This window comes from Gymnogyps californianus, chromosome 1 (genome assembly GCF_018139145.2).
Source record: "Gymnogyps californianus isolate 813 chromosome 1, ASM1813914v2, whole genome shotgun sequence".
Classification (NCBI taxonomy): domain Eukaryota; kingdom Metazoa; phylum Chordata; class Aves; order Accipitriformes; family Cathartidae; genus Gymnogyps; species Gymnogyps californianus.
The window spans coordinates 164843248-164863078 of NC_059471.1; the positions used below are offsets into that span (position 1 = coordinate 164843248).

The 19831-nt window shown below is 43.0% G+C and overlaps 2 protein-coding genes across 2 annotated transcripts; both read right to left on the reverse strand.

Annotated features, from left to right (window-relative positions):
- Positions 1 to 1100: 1100 nt before the first annotated feature.
- Positions 1101 to 12941, reverse strand: WBP11 (WW domain binding protein 11). The gene is made up of 12 exons (XM_050914889.1): positions 12837 to 12941; positions 11064 to 11182; positions 10193 to 10224; positions 9515 to 9608; positions 8930 to 9126; positions 7901 to 8034; positions 7005 to 7204; positions 5960 to 6154; positions 5256 to 5357; positions 4073 to 4384; positions 2485 to 2667; positions 1101 to 1824 (listed from the first exon to the last, which is right to left on the reverse strand). Exons 2-12 carry the CDS (start codon positions 11125 to 11127, stop codon positions 1391 to 1393), a joined length of 1947 nt encoding a protein of 648 aa, XP_050770846.1. The 5' UTR covers positions 11128 to 11182; positions 12837 to 12941; the 3' UTR covers positions 1101 to 1390.
- A 3555-nt stretch (positions 12942 to 16496) lies between these two features.
- Positions 16497 to 18278, reverse strand: SMCO3 (single-pass membrane protein with coiled-coil domains 3). Its single transcript, XM_050905254.1, has one exon. The coding sequence runs from the start codon at positions 18265 to 18267 to the stop codon at positions 17590 to 17592; it is 678 nt and encodes a 225-aa protein (XP_050761211.1). The 5' UTR covers positions 18268 to 18278; the 3' UTR covers positions 16497 to 17589.
- Positions 18279 to 19831: the final 1553 nt, after the last annotated feature.

Genomic DNA, 19831 nt, shown 5'->3' on the forward strand with positions numbered 1-19831 from the left:
ATTATCTCTCTGCAGAAGCAGCTCATTTGGGAGAGACTTATTGCCAACATAACTGATCCCACTGGTCTTAAAACCGATTTGTCTACAAGATCCCAAGAGATTTTGCGTTCTGTTTCAAATGAGAATAAAGATTTGTTTCTTGCATGTGGTAAGGAATTATTGGAATATTTGGCTCTGTCAGCACAGTGAATGAAGCTAAAGGAATACTTCTGCCTAAATAGAAAAAGAATTCTTTAAGCTGGAAATGTGAAAGTCCTTTTTAAAAGATATCTGCACCTTAAATCACTAACTTCCTAGAATTTGAGATCAGAGATTTTCCACAAGTAAAATTATCTGTCAAGCTCTTAGAATGAAAATTGTTTACCAACTTTCACTTAAGGTAGCCCGTCCAAGATGCATCCAGTGGATATCTCAGGCTTGATATGAAGTAAACCTTTCAATACGAGTATATAAAAGAAATCGTTTTGTAATTATTAGTACTTCAGGACTTACGTTTCCACTAGCTACCAACAAAGGTTGAAAGGGATGTTTAGGAACTTAAAAACAAGAATATAGGAGAACTTTAGTAAAAAAAAGTATGTATTATTTATAACGTAGCTATTTGCTTTTCTTTTCTGAGGTTCAGAATGCCTCTATCTTCCCCCAAGGCCAGCAAAGAACCTCCCCCCTTTCCATCTACATGCTAGTTTTAGACAAAACACAAGGAAACCAGTATTTTGATACACTGAACATTTATTGTCTTTCACAAGACAAAATCAAGTTTCCCCAGCCGATGAAAAGCCATCAGGATGACCGTAAAGGGGACAGGGTGCAAAATTCCAGTGTACAGTATATGCAACAAATTACCTCCCTGACTACTCTGGAAGAAAGATGATTGATCAATCTCACTGCAACTAAAAAACAGGATTATAAAATATTTACAGAAAAGAACAGTACAGAAAATAAAAACTGGACAACCATATGCGTATGAAATGCTGCTAACACTCTTCTGGCTCCTTAAAAACCTGTTCAGCTACCCTCACCAGAGCATTCAGGATGTGCAAGGATTCAGGCAGAGCATAGTCACCCCCCGCTCCCACACCCCCCTCCCCAGAGTACCATTATCTCCCTCCAAGGAAGGGGGAGGACTCAAGGGAAGCGGCATTGCCTTCTTTACTGTAATTTCCTTCCACTAAGTGGACATGCTAGCTCTGAAAGGAGGTCCCCAGCCACACCTCATCTGCAGCGGTCTCTATTCAGAGCATACTGGCAAGTTAACCTGTGGGTAGGGAACTATTCCCTGTCATGCGAGCCCTTTCATTGCTTGCAGGAGGACCTTTCCTTCTCCTCCCTCCATGGTGGTCTGATCTGTGTTCAGAGGGGCAGGAAAGCTGACTAGGACTATGACAGGTCACAGGAGACCTTCCATTTCCTTCATGAAGGCTTCATACACGTCATCCTTTGTCTGTACAGAGATAGGGGCAGATGATCCAGCCTTAGGGGCAGCTTTGGTTAATGGGAGAGCAGGCTCATCATCCTGTTTTCTCTGGGAGGCAGCTGAAGCCCCTTTATTCTCCCGGCGCACTCGCAAGGCAGTGGGCACAAAGCGAGTGATCTCTGCCTTGGGGTTAGTGATCTGCGGCTTGGCACTGATAGTGGCCGTAGCTTTCTTCTCAATGGTGGCTGCACTGGTGTCATCCGCCTTGGGGCGCTGAATCAAGCTGGGTGGGGCACTCAGTACTCCAGGATTTGGAATGGGAGCTGGTGGGAAAAGCCCAGGTGGGGCAGGTCCTAATGGAGGCACCAGAGGTGGCCGTAACATGCCTGGGCGAGGAGGAGGGATACCTGCAAGAAGAAAAGAAAGCATGAGCTGACTCCATACCTGGGAGTCTTAAAAATCTTTGGTCAAAAAACTACAGAGGCTCAGAAAGCCAAGAAGAAAAAACAAAACAAAAAAAACCCAAGATGCAGTAGCACTGGCTTAAAAAAAAAAATAAAATAAAAGATGTTTTCAACCCTGCACCAAATGCTGGGTTGAAAATGCTGCTGCTCCCCAGACTTTGAAAGCTACAGGAGCCTGTGTATTGCTCCCTTTCAAATTTTAAAGTTACAACCTGAAAATAAAGTTTCGTGATGAACCATCCCACTGGAATTTCAGAGTCATCAGAAATGTCTGACCAGGCGGAAAAAATAAATATCCCTATCTCCAACTCATTAAGTGGAGCACCATTATAACACCCTGGGGGGTTATTCAGAAACAGTCCATCAGAAGTTTTAAACTCTGAAATTCCCTTTTTGAGGACAGATTTCTTGCTACCAAACTACACACAGCAGTACGGAATTACTTGTTGTTACTACATAGAAAAAGATATAGCACAATGCAGCCACAGACAGGAACAAAGGCAAACTAGTAACCGCTTATACTTCCTGGCTTGGTCACCACAGCAAGAACTGGGAAAACAAAGCAGAGAGAGACTTGGCACTGAAGCAAACAGAATACTTTACCTGGTGGGGCAGGAGGGGGCAGGCGAGGAGGAGGTCCACGTGGAGGAGGACCTGGGGGCAGACCTGGTGGGGGGCCTGGGGGAGGGCCAGGTGGTCGCCCAGGCGGAGGGCCCGGTGGCAGAAGTCGAGGTAAAGGCCCACGCAGTCCTGGTAAACCAGGAGGTCTCAGGAACGGAGGAGCTCCTGAAAGCATGCACACAAATGAAGAAAAATTTAGTTCATGGTTAAGAAAACCCAAAACTCTCCCATCAGCTAATACTAAAGATCCTCAACAGGAACTTGAAAGCTGTTCTAATGCTAGCCAGCTGCCAGATTAAACAGATCTTCTAAAAAAAAAAAAAAAATCTCAAAAAGAGGCAGCAGTTTTTAGACTTAGAGGAAAGTTCCTTCATAATAGTCAAGTATCTTCTCTCACTTGTAAAAAGGGCTCTTCTTCATGTAATGGAACAATAGCAGAGAACAGCTACTGAGCTGAGGTGGTTAGACTTTAAACAGCTAAAAGTGAAAGAATTTTTCACTCTGGCATTTGATTGCCCTTCTGGCCTGAGAAGAAGTACTTTTGCTCTATTGAAAGTAACTGTTTTGAGGTTCCCCCTCTAGGAGATATCAGAAATAAAACTGTGGGGAAGACATTGGAAAGAACTTTGCTCTCTCCCCCCTCTCCTTGGGGGGGGAAAAAAAAACCAAACAAAAAAACCCCCACATTGTTAATGTACCCATATAGAATAAAATACATTAAAATCATAGTATATATTGCTCCTCACTATAGTCCAACTACTGATCTTTGCAATGTAAGTATAAGAGCTCAAGAGACAGGTTTATACACTTCTTTAAATTACAAAACAGCCTGCTACTGTTATCCAGTTCAGCTATATGGTAACTCCACTAACTTACAGAAAATAAACTGCTGTCTTCCTCTAAATCCAAAAAACTCAAGTGTTTGCCCCCAAAAAAACCATACACTATAAAAAAAAAAGTGTTCTTGATTGGCCACATTGCTAATAGTCTCCAGGCAGTCTAATATTGACATAAATTCAGATTTAGTACTTATTTAATCTGAGAATAGTTTTCTTCCCTAACAAGACTGAAATACATTCAGGTGGTAGAACAGCAGAAGCCTTCATACTGCAGCTTGTTTAAAAAAAAAAAAAAATAAAAAAAAACCACAACCATCAAAGCCTACAACTAGGTAGTGGCTCCCAAACCTTTTTAGCATGTCTTGTTTGGGGCAGGGTGCGAGGGGAACAACACAAGAAAAAAAAATCAAAAACACAACACTGGAGAGGCACATGGCACCAGGCCTTGTTCTTCATACTCCAACACTGGCTCCGCTGCTGCCTGTCAGTGCTAATGAACAAGCCAATGTCCATCAGGCTGACTACAGCTACAGGAGCCTGCTGCCTCAAAAGCACAGTACAGCAACAATAGACTGACCACAGAAGAGATCACACGGGTCTCGGCAAGTACAACGCTGGGCTCCTGTACCTCATCTGCAACACATTTTGCAGCTTCAAAACTCCCAAGTTGATACACTGTCTGTAGTACTGAGAGCCTGCATCCTCCAAACGAGAGTCAATCAAGTATTCACCTGGTGGAGGGCCAGGAGGAAGGCCAGTGGGTGGGCCTGGGGGCCTCAGTGGAGGGGCTGGAGGTGGTCCTAGCGGAGGTGGCCCAGGCATAGGAGGTGCCTGTATCTGAGCTGGAGGAACAGGCTGTGGAGGCGGTTGCTGCTGTTGTGTCTGGGCAGTTGCAGTAGATGACCCGGTCTCTGCAAGAGCTTCCTCACTGAGTTGTTGTTGCTGTTGTTGTGATGTCTCTTCAGACTCTGAGTCCTCTTCCTCCTCCTCCTCTTCTTCTGAATATTCCTCCACTTCTCTCCCTTCCTCTGGAATTTCCTGACCTGGAAGTGGAGACATACTTATAAAATCAGTCCACAGGTAATGTCTTTGTGAACATCAGAGAAACTTGAGCATACAAAATGAAATAAAAAGAAGAAAAAGAAAGATAAACCTTACTTCAAAGGAAAGAAAACTGACCACATTTTATTGTTAAACAGAAAATGAAAATAAATTAAAAAAATTTTTAAAAAGAAATCACAGTTCTAGATAGAGCTCTGCCACGAAGAGCTATGTGGGAGCTGAAACTTCTACTACCAACCCAAACTGCAGCTATTTGATCTATGGTTTGTGGGAGTTTGTGGGGGGCGGGGGGAACAGGGATGGGGGGATGGAGACACAACCTCAAAGTAAACATAATCCCCATGTCCAAGAAACTCCAGTGCCTTTGAAAGATACTGGGGTGTCTTTCTAAAACAAAGAAAGAAAAAAAAAAATCTTCACTCTATGGTTAACTTATTTCTGCAAAAGTATATTTTTAGGGAGTACGAATCCTTGCAGGTTACAGGTGGAGCCCACAGACAATCCCACCCTTTCTTTTTCACTAAGAGGTTCACATTTCGTTTGAGCAATTGTTTAAAAGTTAAGCAAGATAAAATTTAGAAGACAAAAATCCCAGTACATCAAAAAGCCCCACAAGCTGCTACTGTAACTTCAACTCTGCTATGCAAAACACACACACTACTAAACTAAAAATAATTTTTAAAATCCCAACAAATACCTAACCATAGCTTATACTCTTAGCAGATCTTATATTATGACAGTAAATTATTTACTCTATAAAATAAAAACTGTGCAAACAAAGTAAGCTTACCAGAGAAACCTTAACTGGAAGCTTAATGGCATACCTCCACTTAATATATCCATTTCACTCACCTGCCATTCGTAACATCATGGCCTGGAGTGGAGTCAGTTCTTTCATGTTCTTTTTCTTTTTTCGTGACTTCCCAGGCATGTCTGCAAACCGTACGCTATGACCTGGGGAAAGCAAAGCACAGGCAAGGGTGGCAGCAGATGGGAAGAAAATAATAAAAATCAGACAGATTTAAGTCTTCTACCTGGTATGGATAATGTATCATTCTAACATAATGATGCTCCTTACGTAACAGTTAACATTGGTGTTCCTGATTATTTGAAGTTTTGCTAACCTAGTATTCTCTATCAATTGGTCTCCCCCAAGCAATGAAGAAAAAAATATTACCCAAAAGCATTAGTAGAATGAAATTTAGTTGTCTTAGTTGTTCAAGTCACTGAAGAGTGAATATATTTTACATTGAGGCTTAATTTTTGTAGGGTACCGTGCCAATTCAATGCTTCAGGTGAAAAATGGCTTGTGACCTTACTAAGTTAAATCAACCGTTAAGAAAACAGGTCCACCTGAAAGATACTTCACTTCTAGATAGTTTCCTTCTGATCCGTTTAGTAATAAAAATTCTTCAGCTGGAATTTCGGTGAGTTAGAACAGAGTTAGCTGGCTAAACAAATTACCTCACCCCCAGTCAGAAAAACAGACACAAACTCTGTTAAGCAGTGTTTCTCTTTTGAAAAACCAAACCCCAGTCTATAACTTCCCATCATACCTGATTTCTTTTCTTCACCACCTTCCCTCTCCTTGTCATTATCGCGGTGCAGGAAGTCCTCGCCTTCACTGTCTGCATCTGACCTATCGCTGTCACTATCATCGCTACTCTCATCATGCTTGTCTTGATCCATATCCTCAGGATAACCTTCATCTTCACTAGTACTGGACATATCGTCATCATGCCCTCGCTGTCCTGCAGGAAGCAAAGTATTAGGAAATGCATAAACTCCAAATACAAAATATTCTGTCTTTCACACCAGTGTATGTCTACAGTTAGAAAAAATCCCCCTAGCAACAGCATGGACATATTGTCAACCCTTTACTGTTCAGCACATATTCTTAAAGAATATTTTGGAGAGTCTATTTATAAGATTTCCTATTAACCAGCTGGTTAATTTGCACAGCAAACAAGCAAAAGCAACTCCTATCTGCAACTCATTAGTTCATTTGTACTCAGCAGTCACCCACCACTGAAATACTTTGATGCTTTCTGGTATGCAATAAAGCTGATCTACCCATTCACAAAAGTTTCTAGGGATGATACAGTAACTGTCTGAAAAGGAGGACCTAGGTTCTCCTAGAAAATGTATATCCAGGGTTGGTTGGAGTTTTTGTTGTTGTGGTTTTGGTTTGGGGTGGGTTTTTTTTTTTTTTTGGTTGTGGGTTTGTTTTTTTTTAAAGGAAGACTTCTCTGAGAATGGTTGGGTTTTTTTAAGGGATAATAGGTGCAATGTTTCAGCACTGTTAAGACTACATGGGAAAATATCTAATCTGTGCAACCTAATGAAAAAGACATATCTGAAAGTTGTAATTAGAAGTTTCAATATTTAAAAATATAGCTGATAACAAAATTGCAGATATTATGAAATATACCAGAATCACCTTAGAGGTGCAATCACTTAAGAAGAGTCCTTCAAGTAGTATTAACACCCATATTGCCCAGAGAATACCTTGTCTAGTGCACGCTATGTTCACGGCTGAACTATCTGTAGCAAACCAGAGAGGTCAAGAAAAACCCCAGACAGTAACAGGAAAGTCCTTACCTGCTTCAGAACTGTAAGAAATCTCCTCTTCTCGCCTTCGAGGAGCCATCTCCAAGGTGAAACCCACTTTACGGCCATACATCTGTAGGACCTGAGGTGGGGGTGGCCCTGGAGGAGGTCCTGGGGGCTTCCTGCCTGGAGGTAAACGTGGAACACCAAGCCCAGGAGGAGGAAGTACAGAAATGGACCGAATTGGTGGTCTGGAAATAAGAAAGGAAATGAGAAATGTAGGAATAGAAACAAATGAAAGCAAACATGCACTTAACAGAATTCTTTAGCCTTCTCTCATCATTGCTTACACAGCAGCCTTCTAAAAAGAAACATGAAGATTTAGAGAGTATAGATTTGTCCCAAGGAGTTTACAACCTCAAAGACGATTGCTGAAGATCAGACAAAAGCAAGCTTCTCTGAAGGCAACTGAAGAGAAGACAAAAAAAAGCAAGGATGGAATCCCACCACAGAAGTGGAATGAAGTAATCACAAAGCTGGCGAGAACAGAAGGCTATTCAGAAAGAAATAGAAAGAACTAGTACTAGAATGAGGAATCTGACAAACAAGTAAACTAGGAGTTTAAACTGAATATACTAGCAAGACAAGAGAACACATACATGGCAATTTAAGGGGCATTTATGTTCAAAGTGGCAGGGCTTTAAGTTTTACTGATATGCAGAAAGACAAATGCTAGAAGACAGTGTATTACTCAAAGCAATTTAAATAAAAACCTGTAATAGTAGGGAAAGATTAAAAAGGGCTTTGGTTAAAAGAAAGTGCAATTCACTCTCACAGAATTCCTGATTTCTGCTAGTCAATATTACCTCTGCTTCTACCCCTAGCTCCTCCCTAGTAATAAGAGTGCTCCTTTTTTACTTCCCCTCCAAGCTTCTTTTTCTGCTTACCCATAGGCTGATGTCTTCTTGAGGATAGAAGGTGGTTGGGCCCCTGGAAGGGGAATGTCCTGAATGAGGATGTTGGAGGGAGCATGCGGCATATCTGGTAAGGGGATACTTTCCACTTCAACATGCTGAGCATTCTGGGGGGGGAAAAAAAAAAAAAAAAAAAAAAGAGAGAGAGAGAGAATGGGTTACTCCCACAGAAGCTACTGCACAACCTCATTACCTCTCGGAGTACAGAACACATGGGATCTGCCATCACTTGCCAAAGGTGTTTGTTCTTAGGGCGTGTTATCTTGCAGCAGTCCATGAAAAACATTTGGGAAAACATCAACAGTAAAAGCTTTCAACACAAAACAAAGCACATGCAGTGTGCCCACGAAAGGCTTTAGTATTTCAGTCAAAACCCAGTCAGGTTTCCATCTCCCTTTAGACCTTCAGTCCCCAAAGCGAAGGGGCTGCAGACAAGTATGCCTGTATTTTTTAAGTATCCAGAAGACACAAATCACAGGCTGCTGCATATTCCAAAGGAAAAAAAAAATAAAAATAAAAAATAAAAATAAAAATCTTACAGATACTTGCACTTGGGCAACATTATGTTCTTCAATATGGTACGGAAGAATGTCAAAGAAAGCTCTTTAAAGGAATGCCAAAGGATTCTCATTATTTCCAGCAACAGATTTAGCAGAAATTCACAGAAATATCAACTGCACACTCACAGGCTTGCTCTCTCTTTAATACAGAAAACAAATTCTGATATTGTTGATTTGCAACATAAATTTCCCCTTCCCCTGTAATTTCATGTTGAATGAAATCAGTATATCAGAGACAAATACAGATTTGACAACCCCCATGCTGTCCTCACTGAAATGCTGTAACTGGAGATACTATGAAAATTAATAAGTACTTAATATGGGCCACAACATATACACTGGTCTCTTATAAAGCTCTCTTCCTTCATAACTGTCACACCTAACGAGCAGACAAAGAGTATACACTACCACAGTTACAAGCCTGAAACATAATAAGCATTACCTTGACAGCATCAAAATACTGGCTGAGTTGTGATCTCTTCTGCTCATACTCCACTTCCAACTTGCGCAGTTCTTTATAGATGTCAGGATTCTCCTTCTCATAGAGCCGCAAGATACGCTCAAAAGTCTCACGGAGTTTTTTGCGTTTATCCTTTAGCACTTTTTCATTAAGTTGTGGCTGCTGTACTGGGTTAAACTCTAATCCAAGACAGCAAAAAAGCACCCAAAAATTCCTAAGTTACTCTACTGCACAACTGTGATGAATGAAACAACTTCAAAGCAAACAACTTCCAATCCCTATTTTCAGGAAGTCTTCAGCCTTATGACAATCTCCTCCTTCAACTCTAAGTTACTATCACACACACTACTCATTCTTTTTATCAGCCATCTTCTTGAAAAAAAGTCATCTTTGATGGCACCACATCACCTCAAATCATAATCAATTCCCAATTATTCACAGAATCTCCCCTTCTAACAGGAAAGGAAAAAGGTTACTCTACTTTAATCTCCCAGTTGTCCCTTAAAACTATGTTATGCATCTACATAAACCACTGCCTAAGTCCAACACCTGGTACCTCTCACTCACCCATCTCATCCAATTTTTCCATGTCCCGGATAATTTGCTTTGGATCTTTCATCTTCAGTACAGCTGCTCGTACCATCATTCGTTGCTTTTTGTTCTAAGAAGATCAGAGATCAAGCAGATCAGAAAAGTGTCACAGGAGAAAGAGATAGAACATTTGTACCAAATACTCCCATCTCAATATTCCCAGTCTGCAGGAAAAAACACGCCTCAAAATGCCCTGCAAATATTAACCATGACACAAATCAACAGCAAAGGTAATTAAAACTTCTGGGAATTTTAATTCCACTATCTTGCTATTTATAAATGCTTCTATAATTCATTCACTCCAATTAAGACACATACAATCAACAAGATAACCAACCGACAAAAGGTATACAGTAAAACACACTAAAAAGTATGTGAGTCTTGGGTGGCTTACTTGTTGTTTGGTTGGTTTTTTTAATTCCCAAGTACTTAGAATAATATTTCGAAAAGCTGTAATCATCACAAGTTAAAAAATAGTAGATGATGAGCTATGGTTACTCAAAACAAGATTTCTGTCTATGTTTTCTTAAACTACTTGTTTGGACAGTATTTTCCAAAGTCAATCTTAGGATATGAGCCACAGCCCATTACAATCACAAACATGATACCTAGTACAGGGAATGACAAGTAAACATTCCTGAACTCTTTATTTACCTTCTTTAGTTCCCTTTTCCGAGCTTCCTTCCCTAGAGAGGAGGGGAAAAGAAAGAGAAAGTAACAACTTGAATGAGACAACCAAGTCTATGAAGAACCTTTCCTTCATCAAGACTAGTGCCGTTTCTCAACAGTTCACTCATTTTATAAAGACTGTAACTGTTTAACTCATATTCCCAGTGAGAGAGAAATACAGCATGAAATAGATTTCTATTTCATGTGTGTTATACAGAAAGAAAAGGAGATATAGCAGTCTTCATGTCTCCAGAAACAGGAGTGTTTCTATACAAAAAAGAACAATAGGCAGCAAAAGTCATAGTGATATGCGCAGTCATGAAAGGATTGCTGCCTAGAAGCTGAAATACAAACAACAGCCAGCGTACTTTAAAAATATGTAGGCTTTGAGTATGCATCTGAAATAAAGCATATTTACCATGGAAGTCTGGATTTTCTTTATCTGCTTAGCATTGATAACATCTGGCATGTTAGCAAAAGGGAAAAACAGTTGGACGACTCCCTCATCTAACCAGAGCATCTGCAAAATTTGACACTTTCCTCAAATTCTAGCCTTGGCTAGATTAACTATGTCCCAAGAAGCAGCTTGCAGTTTAGCCAACAGCTAAGTACAAAGACCGTCGAACATTGATAACTACAGTAAAAACTAAGCGGTAAATACTCAGAGAAGCAACAGCATGAAAGCAAGTAGCCTTCTCAGGAAGTTTTTACACCAGCCAAAACTGAGATAATATTTTTCAAGTTAGGGAAACTCAGTTCTGATTCACAAGTAAGGATCTTATCCTCAGAGACAGCTTTTTAACTGCTTCCCTAGGACCCTCCCATTCCCATCTGCTTAGCTTTTACGGATACTTACGGGCCTGATCCGTGGGATTCATAAACTTCCCACTCTTGGTGGATGATGTAGATCTCCGCCCCATTTTGACCTTTTTCCTTCTGCCTCAAAAAAAAAGCCTTTAAAAAAGAGGGAGAGACCTGGAAAAGATGACATGGTTTCAGGTCCTATGCACCACCGGCTTGAGTATGCTTATTTCTCTTCTCTGTATCAGCAGGTTACTCCCTCAAAAACCTCAAATACTTGTGAGGTCCTCAAACTCTACTACAAGCTCAAGCATTCACATCAAAATCACCCTACTTTAACTACATACTACTATTTAACTATCTACTTACTACTACTTTACTAAGTACCTATTTTAAACTAATTGACTAGTCTGTTATTATTCACTCCAAGACTCAAACCAAGAAGCTTCTTTCTTACAGTATGGAGGGGCACAGGGGGAGAAACACACATTCTATTTTTCTAAGAGTGTATTAGAGCCCTCTTAGCTTTTCATTTACTCTCATAAGAGCTCTCCAATTTTTACCTTTCCATTCCTATTCCAAATGTTTCCCACAAATTTCCTCCCTTCCTCAGACTTTTAAGCTGCCCTTGATTTCTCTCCCCACCACCCACTGTATCCACCAGCAAGTGTTCTGCACACATCCATGTCTTCTTGTCCTCCCTATAGACCACTGCTGTACCACTACCATCGTGCTCTCTACCTCCATCAGCATTATTTCAAGCTGTGTTATGATGACCAGAGAGGAAAAGGTTATTCTGGAAAGAATTATTTCCTGTCTTGAGACATTTCCTCAATTTACAGACGACTATATAAGTGTCCAAACTACAGCCAGGGATGTTGCCTCTCTCACAGCTCTAATCTCCCCCCACCTCCACCCCTACTTCCCTGCCAAAACACCATCAGGAAAAAAAAAAACAAACCAAAAAACACAACACACAACAGATTCCACCCCAAAATCTAAAACACCCTCTGAAATTTGGGAGTTGATGGGATGCAGCTTTCTAGTCACCATTCTGCATCCAAATAGATGGCGACCAAAGTGAAAGTATTCACAAGTTCAGTCCGAGGTTCTCTGCAGCCTCACTGCAGTCACCATGTGCATCCTTCTTCTCTAATTACAGAAGATGCCACTTTCAAACCACTAAATGACATGCCTCCCCTTACCCCCTAAAAAGAAATTTAAGCACAGTGCCTCATTTTGTGCTTCATGGCCTCACAGAAGGGCTTCCTAGCAAGCTCCAAGAACTGATCACATTCAATGCACTAACTAGTAAAAATCCAGAGAGCTCTGCTCATGGCTCATACTACCAGGTTATGTTCACAGTTGGCCTGCTGTTTGCAAGAGCACCCCATGATTTGTGATCATCAATAGCATACTTCCTACTTATAAGACTGCACTGATTTTTTTGCAAGTCACTATCATTTCTTTAGGTGGGAAGCTCACCAAACAGAGGTAGGAGTCGCATTTGCACCCCGTATTTCCCACATTTCTAACATTTAAAGGGTAAAGGGAAAGAGAATAAACTTCTGAAACCTCGATCCCAAATCCTTTTAGGACACAAAGCAAAGAGCTTCAACACAAGTTAACAGCCAAAGGAGGAAAAAAACCCCAACCATTAAATTTATGATTTTTTTGGCCGCTGGGGAACGAGGCAGAAAGCCTCCCATGAGGCACACGAAAGCCTCCCCTCCTCCCCTGACGGAGGAAGAGAAGGCGGTAGCGCAAACCGCCTTCTTCTCCTCGCTTCCCTTCTCCTTCCAGCCCAGCACCATCCCGCTCCTCTCACCCCTCCGCCCGGCCGGGGCGGCCCGGCTCCCTCCTGCTGCAGCGGCCTCTATAACCCCCGCGCTCCTTGCCGCCGCGGCCCCATCGCCATCTTGAACCGGGACCGAGTGGCGCGCCGCCGTAAAGCGCGACTGCCGCCCCGCGCGGAACGGCGCTCCGGAAGTGGAGACTTTAGCGCGCCATCCCCAACTCTATGATTCCGCTGCTCTCCCCCCCTCCCCCCTCCGCGCGGAGGCTCCTCTATGGTTGGACCGGGGGTGGGGCCAGGAGGCGGGGGGGCGTGGCTCGAGGCGCCGCGCGCCCGTGGGGGATCACGTGAGCGGCGTGGGCAGTTGGACGCGGCCGTTGTGTCCGGCTCCTCAGGCGGCGGAGCGGGAGCGGGAGGAGGAGCAGGGGCGGGCGGTTCTCTGCCGGCCCCGCCGGCCTCTGGGGGCGGGTGAAGACACAGTTAGGGAGGGGTATGGGGAGAGGGCGCCTTTGGGGTGAGGGAGTACTACCCCGGTATGGCCAGTGCTGGAAATATGCTGGGACAGAAGAGAAGCCCTGTGAACGTGGTCACTGCGGCCACTCTTCCCCCATGCTCTCCTGGGGAGATCCTACAAAATGCCCCCCTTGTCCTGAAACAAGGTAGAGCTGAGGGGCGTGTGAGAAGCCTCTGTTTGTGAGGAATAAAGGCGAAGTGCTGAAAGAGCAGGAGTTCCTCGTAGTCTCAGATGTTACATGCGTTTCTTGTTGGGTTTGGCCTGAAGGCAGCACTGCTCCCCTGTAAGCGGGGCCGGCAATCCCTCTGTTAGGCTCATGTGCCAGCTGCTGTTTCAGGGGACTACTGGAGAAAAGTGACTGGATGACATTCATGGGGCAACTCAGGCTGTAAAAAGAGAACAGGAGAGGTAGTTTGGTCCCAGCAGGGACCACAGAAGCTACTCTGTTACTTGTCTTTCCCTGCAGCCCCCTCTGTGGTAAACTGCTGATCAGCTTTGCGGAGGCTGGTGGACACTTGGTAGGAACCGTTGTGCCTCCTTGCCCGAAGTGCCTCTCCCAGCAAAAGTCCCCAGGCACATGAAGAACCAGGATAAAGATACATGAAACATCTCCTTGGATACCAGTTGCATCACTGTGAATAAGGAGGGGGCAAGCAATAAAGTATGGGTGCAGGCTTAAAGAATTAATATGCCAGGGGGAGGTGTAGGAAAGACATTTTTCTATGCACAGATGCATCTGGGAGCAGAGGTGGTCTGATCTCTGAGCAGGATTTGTAGACCCCCTGCTCTGGGTGAAGGTGCCATGCAACACAATGTTGTTACAGTTTTTCAAATAATGGAGACTTAGTTGACAAACTTGGAACTTTATGAAAGATCATTGCAGGGTGGGTAATAGCAAGACTATAAGCTGCGCATAGCATTAACACCAACATTAGTCGCAAACTGCACAAGATCCAAGTTAGCAGATGGCCAGCCCAGGAGCATCCGTAGAGCCAGGGCTTCAGGAGCTCTCAGCAGCTACGGAATCTTGCTAATCATGTACACAGCAGTCATCCCCACTTTGTGCCTCTTTGGCCTGTTCTTTTATGTTGTTCTTGTTACCAGAAAGAATTTGCTGCAGGGCAGATTTTGGTTGCAACCATCCAGTGTTTCTACACAGATTTGAAAGCAGCTTAGACGGGTTTTGGCTGGTTTACAGTTTCTTTTCTTCTTTGGGGCTGTTCTTATTTGGAACACGCATATTATACAGTTTTAATTCTTAGTCCTTTGTCCAGAACAACAGACTGAGCAGAGGGAGAATGCTTGAGGGGGTGTGATGGGAATGCTGTGGCCACGCACATCCCTGTCATGTACCATCTCACTGGAGAGGGGGACAGCTGAGGCTTTGAAGATTGGCCGCTCCTCCACAGGGCTTGGGGTCTTCTGTCATGACAGTACTGGGCTCAGTGGGGACAGCAGTACTGCCACAGCCCCAACTGCTTTCTCTCAGCAGTGTCTGCTGACTTGGAGGACAATAGTCCTCTCACATTTTTCACTTGGTACTTCTGTCACACCAAGAGGCAGCTCCAGGGAGTCTAGAGGAGAAGCGTCAGCAGACTGGTTAACCCCAGACTGGTTATGATATCTTTGGAGGACCAAGTGTAAGACTGGTCAGAGGGCTAGAGAGAGCAGGAATTATTTCTTATTTTGTGGGACAAGGTTTCAGTTACCAAGTAGAAACAGAGCTAAGCTCTTTCTGCTCCACTGGGTGCTCTCCCTTGCATCTAGCCAGTTAAATGCATGCTGCACTCAGTTCAAGTATACTGTTGGTAACGCAAGTAAATCCCATTGATTTTCTTATTGCTAGAGTTGAGGGAAAGGGTTTGGGAAGGTTCCAAGCTGATCAGCAGGTCTTTTACCTCAAAACCACCTTGTTATGGCTGGATGTTGCCATACCCTTCTATGAGGTCATGGGCAGCTCTCCGAGCTGGCTGGGGATGCTGGCCTGGCCTCTGTGAGCTCATAAGCAGAGGGACAGGCTGCCGCTTGCCAGCCTCCAACATCTTCAACATCTTCCAACATCTCACGGGCATGAGGACACCTGCCACACCTGCTGTTGTGGGCAAGCCAGCTTTCATTTAAGCCCACCAGGAACAAGGATCTATCAAGAGGTGAATAGAAATTGTATGTCTTTATGTTCCTCATTGCGTATCCCAGTTCCCCTGACACTGCTTAGAATTTGCTTTCAAGAAAATGTGGACAAACTGCCTGAAAAGTACAACAGATTTGTTTTTATTTGACCCCGCTATTCTCGTACAGCAGTGATTGGCAATCTCGCAAAGATAAGTACCAAGCTGGTGGGTTTTCTTCCTAAATTAGAATGTACATTTGCACATAGAAAATCAGCAGGAGCCTGGAACTCCTGCCTCTCCAACACTCAGATATTGCTGTTCTGCTGATTGACAGTCTCTGGCCTCTAAACAAGTACGTCTAAACTGAGTGCCACTTGTGTCAGGAAATGGGAGATGTCACATCTTGGAGAAATGATGCCTCAGGTTACCATGTCACCCACCACAATACCTCCTGTGAGGCAAGGCAGTGCTTTTTGCCTCCTCTGAGTTGCGTCTCTTGATGCACATCGCCCAGTCTGAGGCTTGTGCTGGTCCCAGTTTGTCAGTCCCTGGCACCCATCGGTGCTCCTGAACCGTGGGCTTTCTCCCTGATGGCTGGCAGAGCTGCTTGAGAGCCAACAGCTGCATTGCCATCTAGTGGCTTTTGAACACAAAAGCAAAGAGGAGTCTAAGATGATTAAAAGTGGGAACAGTGTGGGGGGGAATCAAAACACCAAAACCCAGAATGGAAGGGTTACGAAGCCAATGGAGAGCTTCCCTGTTGTAATCTCACTCATCTCTTTACTTTCACAGGCACGATCTAGTTAATATAATTATCTAATATTTCTAATATTGCTAATACTGAATACTAATAAATAAGTATGAATTCAAGTATGCTTTTAGTATGGGAGAAGCTGGTACTAAAAAAGGAGCCTATACACAATCCTACTAGATTAGTCTATCACGGATATAAAAAAGAATTTATAATTTGCATCTATAATGAAGATTTTAATCTTTTTCCATGATTTGGTTTAAGATTGGTTTTTCAGACAGAACAAAAAAAAACAAACCAAGTACAGGAAAGAGAGCTCTTATGATATTCAGGTACATTTTTATTAATTCTTAAATTACCTTTTTTTTGTTTTCCAAAGATCAAAGCAAAAAAAGCAAACCACAGCAAATCAGAGCAAGAGACTGCAAATCATGTTCTTGCCTCCAGCTTTGTTTTTAAAATCTGAAAAACAAGGGCATTGTGAAATGTCCTAAGCATATTGTGAAATGTAGAATCTGAGCACGTTCTTGGCAGTCCCACATCGGTGGGACTGGGTAAAGCACGTGAAAATAAATTTAGTGCATTAATAGGGCTGTAATCCTACAGACACTTGTACGTGCGCATAATCGCATTTCAATCAACAGAGCAGCAACTGTGCACGGAAATATTTACCTGTGGGTTGGCAGGAGTGGGGCATTACTGAGCATAAGAGGTTATTCACAGCCAGGCATGCCTGGAACACTACAGCCGGTTTCTCTCAGTTGTGGGGCAAGTCTATATGTGTTTGCCTGTAGGCCCATGCTTCTCTTACTTGCTAATCTACCGGGATTAGAGTTTATTTAAAGAAGATCTCTGGCTGGCTCCTTAGGCAGGGATGGGACAGGAAATAGCAGTTAAATATGCTTCAGCTAGTCCTTGTAAGCAGTTCAATGAACAGGGAATTCAGCCTATCAGATTTAGCACTAATCCATACTAAGAGTTTAGCAACCACAGCTGTCCTGATGAGCCCTCCAGACAATGACATGGACTGGCTTGTTGAAATTTTTTTCTCTCATCATGTTGTCATCTTTGATATAGAAACACAGTAAGGGAAAAAACACACCCTCTCACCACTACTGCTCCAGCAGTGAATATTATTGTCACTAGTATGAATTACAGTTCAAGGTTATCTACAATGCATTCCATAAAATAGCTGAAGGAAAGGTGCGAAGTATTTGAAGTGTTGCCTCCCAGAAGCACCTGTAAGCCAGTTCCCTATTAATATATTTCAGTGCCAATTCACTGATCTGTCACATCTCTTGCTCTGCTGCCACTAAAAAGAAAAAAAGTCATCAGTAGTTCATTCACCATAATGAATCAAAAAGGCTTCTGCGGGCGTAGCTGCTGCAGGAGAGAGAACTCCGACTTCATTCACTGAACCTGCTGTCTCACCAAAGAAGTCACTTCACGTATGGCACACTGGTACTTTTCTGAGGCTGCTTTAAACTCAGCCAGGTGCTTCTCGTAGCTTCTCACAGCTGCCAGAAGCTGATTCCTCTCCACGGCTCCCAGGATGGTGTGGAGGATCATTTCAATGCCAAGCCCAAGAATGGTGATGCTGATTCCTCCAAGAACAGATGCCCCAATCTGTGCAAGGAGACTCACAAGCTTGCTCACAGTGAGAGTTATAAGATTGGAGCTAAGAAGTTTGATAGCTACCATCCCAGCTGTTGAAGTCGCTTCTCCAAGAACAATGGAAAAAACTTTATGGGCTATTGCAATTTTCTCCAACTCGGGCTCTTTGATGTCATACAGCTTCTGGTACAGTACAGGCTCTAGCTTTTCCTTCATGTCACTATCAATCTTCTGTACCTGATGCTGAATCTCACTCATCGCTTGAATGATGATGTCACAGTTTTCCTTGACAGTGCTGCTCTCTCTCATCTGAATGTGGGTAATGGTACAGCCCAGGTGTTCATTCAGCACCCCAGCCAGCTCGTTTGTTGCATGGAAATTTGTGGACATGCAGTCAAGCAATTCCTGGTGCAGATGGATCAATTCTTGCCGTCTCTTGGGGTTATCTGGGTAAAGGAGGTCACTCAGCGCCATTCTTCAGAAATAGGCTACTTCAATAGAGAAAATAAATCTCTTATTCTGTTCAACACCCATAACCCTAGCCCTTAAAGAGTAGTGAAATGTCCTTTGTCTCTGCCTCACTGGTTCTTTTTATACTCAGCAAGTCAAACCCCAAGGCATAGCTTGTAAATGTAGAAATCTTAATTCTTGTTTTGGATATTTAGCCAAATGATTGGAAAAGAACTTTATGAGACATCGGACATACTCAGAGCAACAAAAGTAGCTAACAAATATGTAATTAGCAGATTGGTAAAATGAACATGGGTCCTTCTTCACCTTGGAAACTGAAGATGATAGAAGCTGAACTAGTTCACTAAAAAACAGAACAATCTCATCTAATCAGCAAAATCTAAAATAAGCTGTGGAAATGAAAGGCCTGTTCTAGACACACTTTTGTATCAGCCTATTTTTTTCAGTTAGTGGCATCTGATTTTTAAATAACTGTGATGACTGGGGGAGTGGGCACAGTCTGTATCACCATAGGGGTGTTTTATGCCAGTGTAGCTTATTTCTCCTCACATTCAAGAGAAAATGTTAGTATGTAAGCACTCTGTGCTTATACTAATAAACTCACACTTGGGAATCCATAGAGAATAGTAAAATTATCTATAATAAACCCATCCTAACCTATATCACCTTACACACATCTCCCACTGTATTTCCTTCTCTGATATTTAGCCCCTGTTCTCTCATTGTTTATTCACCTCCCTAATGCTGTAAGCGATTGCCCATTGTTTTTTCACTCGTGAACATTAGAGCCGCAGACAGCCCCGTGATGTTCAGCATGCCGTGTAAGCACCATGAGGTGCACCTACTCCAGCAGGATGTTTGTGATGGCAGACTGCCTTGGAGCAGCACGCACCAGCTTGCAGGGAGAGCCCCAATTGTGCAGCCACACTCCCTCCATACCCAGGGTGTCCTGTGTGGAGCTAATATCAGCAGGTGCTCACCAAGCTCCTATGACATGACTGAGCAGAATCTGGCCCTCCCTTATCACTGTACAGACCAGAGCACAAAATTTAATTTCTTTGATTCCTCCCCCCCAAACCCTTGTGTCTAATCCTTATGGTCACCGTTCTTCTCTGAGCTGTCGCTGGTTTGCCAGCAAAAGGGCATATGTAATACATTTTTCTTTATTACCTGCATGTCAATATACAGAGTCCAAAGTGACTGAGCTACCAGCGATCATGGAGTTACTCCTCATCACTAAGCTTTTGTAATCAACTCCGTGCCACTTCTCTTTAACCCATCACCAGCTGCAAAGTAAAAATGCTTTAGCATGATTTTGACTGAAATGCATATGTCTTACTTTGCAACAGGGGCAAACTATGAATGAGCAGGATGACTCGTTTCTTTGTTGGTACTTTTGTGTTCTCGGCCCTCTTATTGCAAATCTGGGCCACTTTTATGCAGTGCTTCACATTTTTCCAAGATAAACCTCTTCTTGCTGTTAGTGCCTACATATCACAGTTATAGGTACAAATATTTATGTGTAGGGGACTAGCTACATTTTTCTTCTTAGAAAGATACCTTTGTG